This window comes from Anolis sagrei, chromosome 3 (genome assembly GCF_037176765.1).
Source record: "Anolis sagrei isolate rAnoSag1 chromosome 3, rAnoSag1.mat, whole genome shotgun sequence".
NCBI classification, from domain to species: Eukaryota; Metazoa; Chordata; class Lepidosauria; order Squamata; family Dactyloidae; genus Anolis; species Anolis sagrei.
In genome coordinates, this window is record NC_090023.1 from 200046972 (window position 1) to 200061618 (window position 14647).

Here is a 14647-nt window from a genome sequence, read left to right on the forward strand (position 1 = left end):
AGATGAAACACGGAGTAGTAGAAGACAAAAGAGCAGTTGACTGTATGGACCAACAGCACCCAATTGCTTCATACAGATCAGTAAATGATTGTCTGATCTTCTGAGCCTGGTCTCTTTGAAAAGAGTTCACCTAATGCATTTGTACAGATCAACAATTTATGTTACTAGTATAATTCCGTTCGATTATTCGTAATTGATCCTCATTTTGGTGTTAATTTCTGTTTTGCTGCAAGTTTATTGTTATTATTTTGTATTATTCTGTTTATTTTAAAATGTTTGTGTTTGAGTTGGGCATTGCCATTCTTGTGTGTAAACTGCACTGAGTCCCCTGGGGGCGAGAGGGTGATCTATAAATAAAGTTATTATTATTATTATTATTATTATTATTATTATTTCATCATCATCATCATCATCATTATTAACAAAGGATAGTCAGATTTTCCCAATGTGAGATGGAAAGGTCCAGATGCAAATTATATGAAACTATCTGCCATGGCTCTCTGCTATTTTTTGTTGGGTGCCTCCAAGATTATTCTCACTTATTATGACCCTAAAGCCACAATATCAACAGATTTCCTGGGGCCAAAAGTGTGTGTGACTTGCCCAAGGTCACCCAAACGATTTTCCTGGACAAGCAAGGATTCAAGCCCTGGTACTCAGAATTCTAATCCAACACTTGCTGATTCTATGACTTCTATATATACATGAAAAGCAACAGCAGGCTAAATTGAAAGCTCTCCTAATTTATTTGTTAAGTTCTATTTATACACTGCCTTTATCTTTCTTTTATCTTATTCACTTTATCCTAACAGTGAGGTAGGTCAAACTGAGTGTGTGTGAGGGGCCCAAGGCTATCCACTGAGTTATGTGGCACAGTGAGCACTACAACCTGGATTTACAAATCACAATGCAACACTCTAACCACCATAAATCATTTATTGTATACAACTGTGGAGGTTTGCTTTGGAGGGGGAAAAATCAGTAAACAAAGAACATGCCCATCAACACTAGGCACAGAACTGAGCTCAAGTCTGGATTTATTTTGGATGCTGACAATCCACAAGTTGTTTTTCAAATGTAATTTAATGTTGACATGACTACCAGCCAGTCTCTTTGATGGCCACTCTAATTGCTTTCCTGATGAAAGCCACTATCCCAGTGGACCTACTGTGAGACAGCAGGGAAATCTTGCTTAACTTGAGCAAAATAGAGTGTTTTATGTGAATGATGTCCTGTCATATTAAGAGACAGATCCTGGCATGTAAAAGAGCTGTTTAACAGTGGGATATGCTCCCTCGGAGTGTAGTAGAGTTGCCTTCTATGGAGTTTTTGAATAGAACCTGTTTGGACTGTGTATTCCTGCGTGGCAGGTGGTTAGGCTGGGTGGTCCTTGGAGTTTCTTCCAACGCTATGAATCTATGATCAACATTTTGCATGCCACTTGAGCAACTGTGGGAGCATCCACGTGACAAAAAGGTCCCATATTTTGTTCCTGTTTTATTCCAATTTTATACTGGGTTAAAATAACCCAACTTGGATATGCTGGTATAACAAGGTTTCTGGATCAAACTGGGAGATGACAAAATATCCTGGCATAAACTAAACATGAATGACTCTCCAAAATAAAATTGTAAAGAACAGGGAGAGAAGCAGGGATTTTTTTGGGTCTAAATCAGTCTACTTGCACCCTGAGTTTTTTTTTTTAAAGGCATGACATTTTAGTTGTAGGTTTGAAAATGATTTTTTTGCCTATTTTATTTTATTATTCATTCATTCATTCATCCACTTAATTTCTATGGCAGAGCTTCCAAAATGAGCCAAACATGTAGAGAAATAGGACTTATTTTTGGAAATCCTCCTGGATTTCAGTCACTTAAAACTGGCTTTGCTCTGCTCACTATTCTCGTACTATTTGTTCCTTGCTGGGAACAGGACTGGCTCTCTGAGGTAGTAATAAGCCATCCTTAGATGCCCCTAAGATTTCATTGCATATTAAATAACTATGTATCTTTCATTTTGAATCCCTTGTTTTCTCCAATCAGATATCATGGCTTGTGAACAAAGGGAAGCCACACCTTCAAGCCTTGCCTCTTACTAACTCCATACATTGAAGGGTTGAGGAGAGCCTTCATATAGGTCATGTTCTTCTTATAGGTAGAGGTGATTACAACCATACTATATGTTTATTTATTTTTTGTGTCAGAAGCAAACCAAGGGTACAGTCATAATGTATTTGAAAACACAAAGTTTAAAAAAACTTGGCATTATACTAAATGTCCTTTGACCAGTAGCTGGCCACTTGGAGTGCCTTTGGTGTTGCTATAAGAAGGTCCTCCACTGTGCATGTGGCAGGGTTCTGACGGCATTGTAATAGGTGGTCTGTGATTTGCTCTTCTCCACACTAGCATGTTGTGGACTCCACTTTGTGGTCCCATTTCTTAAGGTTGGCTCTGCATCTCATGGTGCCAGAGCACAGTCTGTTCAGCACCTTCCAAGTAGTCCAGTCTTCTGTGTGCCCGGGGGGGGGGGGGGGGGAGTCTCTCATTCGATATCAGCATGGTTTGAGGTTCCAGATTTTAGCCTGCCACTTTTGGACTCTTGCTTGCTGAGGTGTTCCTGCAAGTATCTCTGTAGATCTTAGAAAACTATTTCTTGATTTAAGGTGTTGGCGTGGTGGTTGATATTTGAACAAGGGATGAGCCAGAGATATCACTGCCTTGGTCCTTTCATTGTTGGCTGCTACTTCCCAGCAAATGTCAGGTTGTGCAATACCAGCTAAATAGTATAGTTTCTCCAGTGGTGTGGGATGTAGACATCATGTGATAATTTGACATGTCTCATTAAGAGCCACATCCACTGTTTTAATGTGGTCAGATGTATTCCATACTGGGCATGTGTATTCAGCAGCAGAGTAGAAAAGCGTAAGAGCAGATGTCTTCAATGGGTCTTGTTGTGACCAGGCCTGTAGCGAGGGGGTGGTTTTAGCGGTTCAAACCCTCCCCGAAATGTTTCAGATTTTTTTAAAAAAAACCTGGTTTACTCATGAATTTTAACTGGTTAACCAAATCCCCATGCTAAGTCTATGAGATGCAAAAAATTAAGAGTCCCTCCAGAACTGTAAGCACTATCTCAAGCAAATATTGACAATTTATTCACACTGTCATTAGTTGCAGCAAGAGCCTATGTAGTGAAGTAACCAAGTTGGGGGCCAGACTTGGTGGAGGTGGTTGACAGGGGTGGAGCTGCAGGCTATTGAAGGTTGCTCTGCCCCCTGCTGTGCTCTTTGCTTCAGCGTGAGCTATGAGGCAGGTTTCAACTCCACCCACCCACAAAATTTTCAACCCTCCCCGAAATTTTCACCCCCCCCCAAATTGTCAACCCTCCCCGAAATTTTTTTCTGGCTACGGCCCTGGTTGTGACCCCCCAGGTTGTGTCATTCAGTTTTCTTATGATATTATTTCTAATGCCCACTTTTCCTTGATAGTCAAGCAGTGCTTTCTGTAAGTCAGAGCATGGTTCAGGGTAACTCCCAGATATTTGGGTGTGCTGCAATGCTCCAGTGGGATTCCTTCCCAGGTAATCCTCAGAGCTCGAGATACTTGTCTGTTCTTAATGTGAAAAGCACACACCTGTGTGTTAGATGGATTAAGAATCAGCTGGGTTTCCCTGTAATAGACAGTAAGAGCACCTAAAGGTTTGGAGAGCTTCTATTCAACCATTTCAAAGCTCCTTGTTTGGGCGGTGATGGCACAATCATCAGCATAGATGAAACTCTCTGTCCCTTCTGGCAGTGGATGATCATTTGTGTAAATGTTAAACATTGATGAAGCAAGCATGCTCCGCTGAGGCAGGCCATTCTTCTGTTTTCGCCATCTGCTTCTCTGGCCCTGGAATTCAACAAAAAAGCTCCTGTTTTGTAGCAGTTTTCCTATGAGGTGGGAGATATGATAAGTTTTTCTCAAGATAAGGCTGACAGTCTATGAAGACAGCTCCTGTAATCTGCTGCCTTTCAAATCCATCTTCTATCTGCTGATTCAGGTTCAACACTTGTGATGTGCAGCTTGTGCCTTTCCTGAAGCCAGCTTGCTGTGGAATCATATATGGGTCTTCCCCCCCCCCCCCCCATAATTCTATGCAGAATAAGTCTCTCCACTGTTGTAGGATGGTGGGAGCTTACTATCTTGGATAAGTGATAGTTTGTGCAATTCAGCCCAGGAGAGGACAGCCTCTCCATTTTTATCCTTCTGAGCATAGCCCCATAGGTGGCTATGGCTGTTAAAGTCACCAATTACTACTGTCCTCTGGTGCCTATCAAAAGTTCTCAGGAGAGGAGAAACAAAACTCTTCATTTGGGGGCTTTTACATAGAGGTAATTGTGATGTTACTAAGCTCTACTATTATAACATCTATATTGTTTTCTTCAGTTTTATGGGCACTGCTGACTTGGAGGTCTGGTTTTACTAAAACAGTGCTTCCATATTGTGCATCTGAAGGTCCTGATTGCCCTAAAAGAGCATGTCTAAGGAAATGTTCCTTTACCTCAAAAGATGCTCCAGGGTAACCAGCAAAGTACAAGCCAGATTATTCACACAATATCCTGTACTATATCTGCCAATTAACTCAATCAGCTCCATTTCCAACTCTTTCAACCTGAAGCCAAGTAGCCTGCAAAATGCAACAAAACTAAAATCCCAAGTGGGACCATCTGGAAAGTATGTTCCCACTTTCCTAGGTTCTGGAATTGCCTTCCTAAGGAAACTAGAATTGCATCTTCCTTACTGTCAATATTTGTTCATCCCAACTGACTTTTTATAACAGGATGTTCTCAATGAAAGAGATTTCAACAGGATGCTGCACTGTTTTTAATTGTACTCCTTTTAAAATGTTTTGAATTATTTTTAATTGTGTTGCCAACGCCAACACTCTGCAGCCAAAAGCCAGTCTAGACCGAAATGGTATTTTCTTTTTAGAAGTCTACTCCACAGTACTCTACACTGTGCTAAGGAAGAAAGGGTGGTTGCTGAGGCCAAGTGGAAATTAGGCAAGTACACAATGAGCGTTAAATGTTAACAAGTTCCCAGCATTGCTACCTGTGCTTTTTGTAATACAAGACAAAATGGATCCATTCAGTGGCTATTGCTAAGAACACCCAGATTAAGGATTTGCATTTTTCGGGTTAGAGAGAAGTTGTGAATTTGATATATGAGTTTGTAAAGCACTGTTACAATCCCATGGACAGCGTCTGACACAGTGGAAGCAGTTTACAGGCTCACTCCAGAGGAAGCAAAAGTACATAAGTTTCATGGAAAACACTACAGAAAGGTTATTGGCAGCCTGCTTTCAGAAGGGTTCGGGCATGACTCTAGCCATGCATGAACTGTGATGCTTGGCAATGACAGAGCATTCATTTTTGTAAACATCCCGCATGGCCTCCATCTCATTTGAATACGCTTAATTCACATGCCATGCCATCCACAGGAAACAGTGACACAATGGATTAAACCCTTGTGCTGGCAGGACTGCTGACTGAAGGGTTAGAGGTGCAAACCTGGGGAGTAGGGTGAGCTCCCGTCTGTCAACTCCAGCTTCCCATGTGGGAACATGAGAGAAGCCTCCCACAGGATGGTAAATCATTCAGGCTTCTCCTGGGCAACATCCTTGCTGACAACCAATTCTCTTACACCAGAAATGACTTGCAGTTTCTCAAGTAGCTCCTGACTTTTAAAAATGGCATGATAGCTTTCTGTGCCCCAGGGTACTCTTATGGGCTGGTATATAATGAAAGCATATTTAAATAGAAGGGTCCTAGCCACTCAGAATGCTTACAAACATGAGTGATTTCTTCATGTATACCAATAAGAGGTTTATATGGGTTAGAGACTTTACATTTTCATTGTTCTCTCCTAATATTGGATACGAAGCATAAACTTTGCTATCTTTCACAATGAAAGGAACAGCCAATTTTTTTAAAGCTATTGATTGATACTGCTTTTGAATGACTAATGTGCACACATGCTCTGTGGCAAGAAGCAAAATGTCATGTTATCCCTTTGAAACTTGCTTCTTTTGCTGCAGAGACAATGCATAATGTTTCTCTTCAGGACCCACTTGAAAAAGTAAATAAAAGGAACACAGCTTACTTGTGCATTCTCTTTTATGTTCCTTACACTGGGAGAAGAAGTAACATTTCGCGAAGTATGTTTGGATGAAATATTAATGGGGAGCCCCTTCTTTGCAATGATCAATTGTCCATCCTTTCTTGCCTATGTTCATCACCGGCTTTAAGTCATTTCTGTCTAATGGCAACCTGATCGCAGAGTCTTCTTTGTTTAGGAAGAGTTTGCTGTTGCTGTTCTACGAGGCTGAGAGAGTGTGATCAGTACAGAATCAGCCATTAGGTTTTCATAGCTGAGCAGGAGTTCAAACCATGTTCTCCAGAGTCATAATTCAATGCTCAAAACACCACATCATGCTGGACTTCTATCCTGTAATTATTCATCTTTTTAAAAATAAGAATTGCTTCTCCAGGGTCTGTGGTTCTCTTCTAGAGCAAAGCCAAGTATATTGCTTTATTTTGGGGGAGCTGCTGTTGTTAGGAACTCCCGGTGGTGCAGCAGGTTAAACCGCTGAGCTGCTGAATGTGCTGACCAGAAGGTCAGCAGTTTGAATCCGGGGAGCGGAGTGAGCTCCCATTGTTAGCCCCAGCTTCTGCCAACCTAGTAGTTTGAAAACATGCAAATGTGAATACATCAATAGGTTCCGCTTCATCAGGAAGGTAATGGCGCTCCATGCAGTTATGCCGGCCACATGACCTTGGAGGTGTCTATGGAAAACACCGGCTCTTTTGCTTAGAAATTAAGCACACACACCCCCTGGCCCAGAGCTGGACTTGACTAGATTTAATGTCAAGGGGAAACCTTTACCTTATCTGTTGTTGTTTAACAAGATGGGAGCTCCTCTCAGGGAAATAGAGCGATATACAAATAAATTATTATTATTATTATTATTATTATTATTATTATTATTGTGGCTCACTGGGTTGCCAACCCTGTTGTAACCTGGACAATATGAGTTCATGGGATTTCGTCTACGTACTTTGTAAAAAAGTAGCATGGACAATGTACCAATCTCACCTTGAAGATTTGAGCACTTTCTGCAGCAGTTCTAGTGGCAGCTTCCTCAAGTGAATCTGAGAGCCAAGATGCGGGACAAGGTTCACTTCTACCCATCTCTCACAATCGGAGATCAAGGCTGATTGCTGGTACTGATTTCAAAGGAAGAGGAGGTAGTGTTAAAATAATAGTAATTCTGAACTCTGGGACCACCTTGTGGTGGATGCTGGAAATTTAAGATATCATATGCAAGTTTAGGCTAAATGTAAATGTTCAATTATAACTATTTAGGGCTGGATATCAATATACAGCAGGCCCTCAATATCTGCTGTGTTTTGGTTCCAGGGCCTCCTGTGGATACCAAAACCCTTATCTGTTCAAGTCTCATTAAATACAATAGCGTGGTAAAATGGTGTCCCTTATATAAAATGACTAACAGAGCCCATGAAATGGCCGAAGAATACAGCAGGGTATGTCTATACATTATTAAACTGTTTGACAGGCAGCAAGTTTTGCTTTTAGGATTTTTTCCCAATTACTTTCAAGCCATACTTGGTTGGATCCATGCATGTGATATGAAGGGCAGACTATGGATCTATATGCAGATATCATGAATTTAACTAATATATAAGGCATCAGAGACTAGAAGTTATAACTTTTAATATGTTAAGGTTACAATCTTCAGTCAGAATAATAATCAATTGTTACCCCGCTACCCAACCCAAATGAGCCTGTATTTACTTGAATCTAATGTGTCATCAAATCTAATGCATACCCCAATTTACAAAACCTTGACATGCAAAAAAGTATTTACCATATTATGCGAATCTAATGTGCACCCTAATTTTAGGAAGGTAATTTAGTAAAGAAGAAGAAGAAGTAGTAAATACCGTCTTTTCCTCTGTGGATGCCAGCCACAGATGCAGGCAAAACATCAGGGGGAAATGCTGCTAGAATACGGCCATAAGGCCTGGAAACCACACAACACCACAATATTTTTCTCATTATTTGTTAGGAGTCAAATTTCAAGGTACTATTTCTAATTTTGTAAGAACTTTTCCCAAAAGGTATTTTAAAAGTAACAAAAATGTAACAATTAACAATTAACAAAAGAAGGCATTGGTAAAACTGAGTTAAAAGCATAAACTGAGTAAGAAGGTTTAAAGGTTCTGTAAATTTTCCAGATATACTGATCTGGGATCTATAATTTGAAAAAGGGCCCAAGCAGCCCAAGTCATAGCCACACTTCAACTTGCCTCTGTATTCTATAGGAAGCAGAGGTTTCTGTTCAGTTGCTTAACTACAAAGAAATATGTGTTGTCAAAGTCTTTCGTGGCCGAAATCACAGGTTTGTTGTGAGTTTTCCGGGCTGTTTGGCCATGTTCTAGAAGCATTCTCTCCTGAGGTTTCGCCCACATCTTTGGCAGGCATCCTTTGAGGTTGTGAGCTCTCTCCAAATCTAGGCAAGTGGTGTTTATATATCTGTGGAATATCTAGGATGGGGGAAAGAACTCTTGTCTTTATTACTGGACAATCTAAGGCAGCGTTTCTCAACCTGGGGGTCAGAACCCCTGGGGGTGGGTCACGAGGGGGTGTCAGAGGGGTTGCCAAAAACCATCAGGAAACACAGTATTTTCTGTTGGTCATGAGGGTTCTGTGTGGGAAGTATGTCCCAATTCTATCATTGGTGGGGTTCACAATGCTCTTTGATTGTAAGTGAACTATGAATCCCGGCTACAACTCCCAAATGTCATGGTCTATTGTCCCCAAACTCTAACAGTGTTCACATTTGGGCATACTGAGGATTTGTGCCAAGTTTGGTCCAGATCCATCATTGTTTGAGTCCACAGTGCTCTCTGGATATAGGTGAACTACAATTCCAAAACTCAAGGTCAATGCCCACCAAACCCTCCCAGTATTTTCTATTGGTCCTGTGTGACAAGTTTGGTTGAATTCCATCATTGGTGGAGTTCAGAATGCTATTTGATTGTAGGTGAACTATAAATCCCAGCAACTACAACTCCCAAATGACAAAAATAAATCCCCTCCCAACCCCAACAGTATTAAAAATTGGGCGAATTGGGTATTTGTACCAAATTTGGTCCAATGAATGAAAATATATCCTAAATATCAGATATTTACATTACGATGCATAACAGTAGTAAAATTGTAGCTAGCAACTAAAACAATTTTATGGTGGTGGGGGGGGGGGGGGGAGGTCACCACAACAAGAGGAACTATATTCAGGGGTCGTGGCATTAGGAAGGTTTAGAAACACTGATATAAGGACAGCTCATTTCCACTTTTCTATAGATCACAGAAAATCTGGACATATGTGACAAAGCAATATCAGTATTTGATCAAGATGGCAAGAGTTCATAATGAGACAGAGCACACAAATTAGGTGAGGCTGTAGCACTTAGCTTTTGTCTCAGCCTACAGTGAAAGAGTAAAAATTAGTTTTGAACTCTGTTTGCAGGACTTGGCGTAAACTGAAGCGCAGGGGCAGAGGAAGAGAAACTGGATCCCTTCCACACAGCTGTATGAGATCCACATTGAACTGGATTATATGGCAGTGTGGACTCCGATAACCCAGTTCAACACAGATATTGTGGATTATCTGTCTTGATATTCTGGGTTATATGGACGTGTGGAAGGGGCCTGGTCATTTTAAAAACAGCTGAAAAGTGGAATGGAGATTTGATTGTGATTGTCGCTGTCAAATTTGGAACAATGGACGAGATACATTTAGGACAAGAAGACCTAAATTCTCCATCCCTAATAATACTAGCTGCGATTCCCAGCAGCTGCTCATTCCACCTTTCTTTACATGCTCTCTTGATATGAATGCAAAATGCCAGCATGAAAACCAGTTATAAACTGACTCAGTTGGTCAAAATTAAAACCAGAGTTTAGAAAAAGTGCTTTTTATCTTTTGGATCTTAACTTACTGGGAATGCGTGGGATTCTGAAGGCTATATTCCAACAGAGTGCTTTTTAAAGATTTGACTACCACTATAGATAGGTTTCATATTCATAACTAAACCCACCATGCTAAGACCATATTTACCACTCACCTTACAGCCTGCGGAATAATAACTACAGACATTGGTTGTGCCTATGTTATTTCTCATGATCTGTACACACCTAGGGGAAAGGAAAGTTGAAATGAGAAGGGTAGGTGGAAGAAAGGCAGAAAAAAGAGTCTCAAGAGATCCAGAAACCTACCTGCCAGGTAAAACTCCAGATACATCAGCACAACCACACCCCAGACTCAGCAAAACCCAATCCAGACCAACCCTTTCCCCCAGGAGACATTACTGATGGTTGCGTTGCTTCCAGGGAAGAGCATCTGAAAGTCCTTCTTTCACCTTCCAGACTAATTAAAACTGCACATTCCTTGGAAATAGAAATGCTTGTACTTGGAAAAACTGTTCTATTTTTTTTTTAGGACTAAATTAAGAGAAATGTAACTCAGGCATAATCAGCTGTAGGGCTGGATTTACACTGCTATATAATCCAATTCAGTGCCGCCAATCTGCATTCTGAAATTGCATTATATGGCAGTGTAGATCCAGCTTGGGTTCGCTACTCTGGAAATTGCTAGCTGCTATTTATAATTTGACCTCATTGCGGCAAATCATTGATTGAAATTTGCTATCAGTAACATTTTTAAAATGTGTGTATATGTTTCAGAGTGTGTGTTGCAAAGGGGCAGTGAAAGTCAGACCAAGATCAAGGATGAGAGTTGTTACATCTATAGCTTGAATTTTTCCTATCCTCTAAAGGCATAGTACATAGTTCTTTCCATAAAATTGACCCCCGAAACTGCCCTCAACTTATACATGAGGTTGACTTACATATAACTGTGTCCAGTTGTTAAAGTAGCATTATGGCTGTCATATCAGAATAGTGGTGCCATGCTGGCGCAGTGGGTTAAACCCTTATACTGCTGTTCTGCTAACCTGAAGGTTGGCAGTTCAAATCTGCAGGATGGGGTGAGCTCCCGCTGTTAGCCCTATCACCGGCCAACCTACCAGTTCAAAAACATGCAAATGTGAGTAAATAAATAGGTACTGCTTCGGTGGGAAAAGGCAAAAAAAGATGCTAAAGCAGTCTTGCCGTCCACACGACCAGGATGTGACAATGCAGGCTACTCGGCTTGAAAATGGAGAAGAACACCTCCTCCAGAGCCTGAACTGAGCACTGCCCCCAGATGCCAGAAATGAAAAAGAAGAAGCATTGCCCTCGTTGGTGTTTATGTGATTATAAGGCATTTAATGTTTGCCTATGTCTGCTGTAAATGCTGTAATCTGCTCTGAATCCCCTACAGGAGAAGGGTGGAATATAAAGCTTATTATTATTATTATTATTATTATTATTATTATTATTATTATTTCCTGAGCACACACACACCCTTTGTGGTACTCACAACTACCAGGCTGACCCAGTGATTCACTCACGGTCACCTAAGGAATTTCATGGGATCTTGAACCTAGGTCTCCCAAGTCAAGGTCACTCTCTACTCTAACCACTATACCACATTGGCTCTCTTTCTTTCATGATGGTTTCTCCATAAAAATAGCCTCCTGGCATTTTTTTCCTTACTGGAGAAGTAACTGCCCACGGTGAGGGAAGTAACACATTCTTTAGGCCAATTTATGTTGGAGAAAATGATGTGATGATAACGTTGCACACACAGCAGCACATCCCAGGTCTAATTCTGTACTCTCCTTGCAGCTGCTTTGAACCTTTGCCTTTCCAAATGGCATACGTTTCAGCTGTCACCTGATACTGTGCCCCCACACTTCCACCTCCATCCTGGGAGACTTAAAAGTTAGCAGCAAAGAAAGAGAAGCCGTGTGCTGAACTTTACAGAATATTTAATTCTGTCCACAATAAATTTTCCTTGGCCACCCAATGCATTTTGCTCCCCGAGCAGGCTGTCTGATGAAAGCTAAGATAAATCCTCTCCCATTCTATATACAAAAGGTATTGCCAGAGTCTTACTTCAGGCAGGGAATACTAGTGTTACACTATCTCTGATGCTTAGCTTAACAGCAAGTTTTTTGTGTAATTATGTGTTATTTAGTGTAATTATGTTTCATTTAAGAATTTGTATTTTCCTTTTTATTTAGTTTTATTCTTTTCTCTTAGTTATAAGTTTATTGTTCTTACTTTGTATTATTTTGATGTGTGTGAACTTGACTATAGCAGTGATTGTTAGCCTTTTTATGTATGTAAATGACCTTGAGTCCCCTCAGGGAGAGAGGGCTGTCTATAAATAAAGTATTTATTGGCTTGCTGTGAGTTTTCCAGACTGTATGGCCATGTTCCAGGAGCATTCTGGCAAAATGGCACTACCCAAAAGAATCCCATAGCTTGTGTGACTGTGGAGCAGAACAGCTCTGCATCTGTATGCTTGTCCATTGTGCCCTGCCTCATGTACAGAAGAGGAATTGTTGGAGGCTACAGACAATGCCATTGCTGTTGCCTGTTTTTTGTCAAAAGATATTTAGCCACCTGCATACCTTCTAATCCATCAGTTTTATACTAATTTATGCAATGCTTTTGATATGAAATAAAAAAATAAAAGGAACATTATTTCCTGATGTCTCACCCACATCTATGGCAGGCATCCTCAGAGGTTGAGGGACCCCTCAACCTCAGGATGCCTGCCATAGATGTGGCCGAAACACCAGGAGAGAATGCTTCTGAAAAATGGCCATGAAAGCCTTCGACAACACAATGTAGTTATTATTATTATTATTATTATTATTATTATTATTATTATTGATGGTACACATAACTCTGTCCACTTTTCAGTTCCCAGCATGAGCCACCCAAGAGGATTACTATGGTCTGCCTAATGCACTGTCATTACTTTTGGTTTATCCAGTATAACCATGGAATTGGAAAACAACCCTATGTATTTGCCACTTTCCTAAGACACATTAAACATTTTCAAGACTATGGATTTTCTTTGCCCATTCCCTGGGGAAAAAATAAGAATATTTCAAATTCTAAAATAAACTAACAAACCCATATAGGATAACATAAACATTGGATAAAACAAATAAAATGGATGTATACAATCTTTATTCAGACATAAAGAAATAATAATATAGCTGCCAAATTTCATAATTCTAGAACCCACAACTAATTCAATATTCGGTCTATGAAAATGCCTCCATATATGAAGGGGGAATATCTTAAAATGTGTTGACTTCAGCAGCTACTGAGATAAAATTGACTTTGTCAAGGCTAGTGTGTCAGCCCTGAGCAGAAACTTCTTAAAAGGCAGTTTTCAAAATATAGGATACTATTCCAGTAAAATAACAACCCCGATGATTCATTCCACATCTCTTGGCAAGCAAAGGGCGTCAACTTGTGCTTCTGCCGAGTGACAGAAGGACATATTTCTACCATTCTCTCACTCCAATAATACCTAATTCATGAAGTGTTGTGCCAAGAGACACAAAACTCTGCTAGTAAGAAATAACATACGGCTGACCTAGAACTTGGGCTACGGGAAGGTGCAAAACATCATTACATCATTAGGTCTGCTATTCATGGTGTGCAATACTACTTTTCAGATTTGACTGTGCAATATATAACTAGTGCTTTACTGTCCAGCTGCAGAAGTAACAATTGACCTGGTGTCAAGTTTGACCATAGCACTTTTAGTAGCAGAAATTTAGCAAATGCTTTCCTCCCTCAATTACATATCTTGCATTTAGCATACTTTGTTTGGGAATTAATTACTGGTTCCATTTGCAAGTCTGGTTGCTGTATCTTTGAGGATATTCCACTGTGGAAGGAAAAACAGACTTATTGCAACTAATTCAACTAATACATATTCTCACACCTCTCATACTTCCTCAAAGAGTCTGCTATATGTATAAAACATATATGGATGCAGGTTGAAATATGACAAAATTGTCTTCTCTCTTAAACTGCAAAAGGAAAAAATATATATGGAGAATGGTGTTTGGAGGATCTTGTGTCTTGCTCCAATGAATGGGGAAAGGCATTTGCAATTGAAACAATCACAGCAGACTATGAAGAGCAACTAAAAGTGGCATTTTCAAAACATCTTTCTTAGTTTGGTTAATTCAAAAAAGAAAATTGATTATTCAGCTCTAGATTGTTTTTGAGTGACTACCATTAATATAGGATATGTGTTGTCGAAAGTTTTCATGGTCGGAATCACTGAGATGCTATGAGTTTTCTGGGCTGTATAGCCATGTTCCAGAAGCATTCTCTCCAGACCTCACAATCTCTGAGGATGCCTGCCATAGATGTGGGTAAAATGTCAGGAGATAATGCTCCTGGAACATGGCCACACAGCCCAGCAAACTCACAGCAACCCAGTGTATGATATATTTCATAATTTTATTTCTGTGTATATTTTTTTTCCAAAGCTGACATAGATAGGTAACAATTTGGCTGACAATTCACAGATCACAATATAGAGGGAATGTCAGTAATTTGCACAATTGTATGGGTCACTCTCCACATCTAAAGGCAATGAC

At 40.2% G+C, this 14647-nt stretch overlaps 1 protein-coding gene across 1 annotated transcript in view; it reads right to left on the minus strand.

Annotated features, from left to right (window-relative positions):
* BTBD16 (BTB domain containing 16) overlaps nt 1–14647 on the minus strand; it is a 71222-nt gene that overhangs the window by 34744 nt on the left and 21831 nt on the right. Inside the window, exons 9-10 of the mRNA XM_067466328.1 lie at nt 10190–10259; nt 7134–7264 (exon numbers count right to left, since the gene is read on the minus strand). Coding sequence (XP_067322429.1) covers nt 7134–7264; nt 10190–10259 — 201 coding nt within the window. The remainder of the gene's footprint in view (nt 1–7133; nt 7265–10189; nt 10260–14647) is intronic.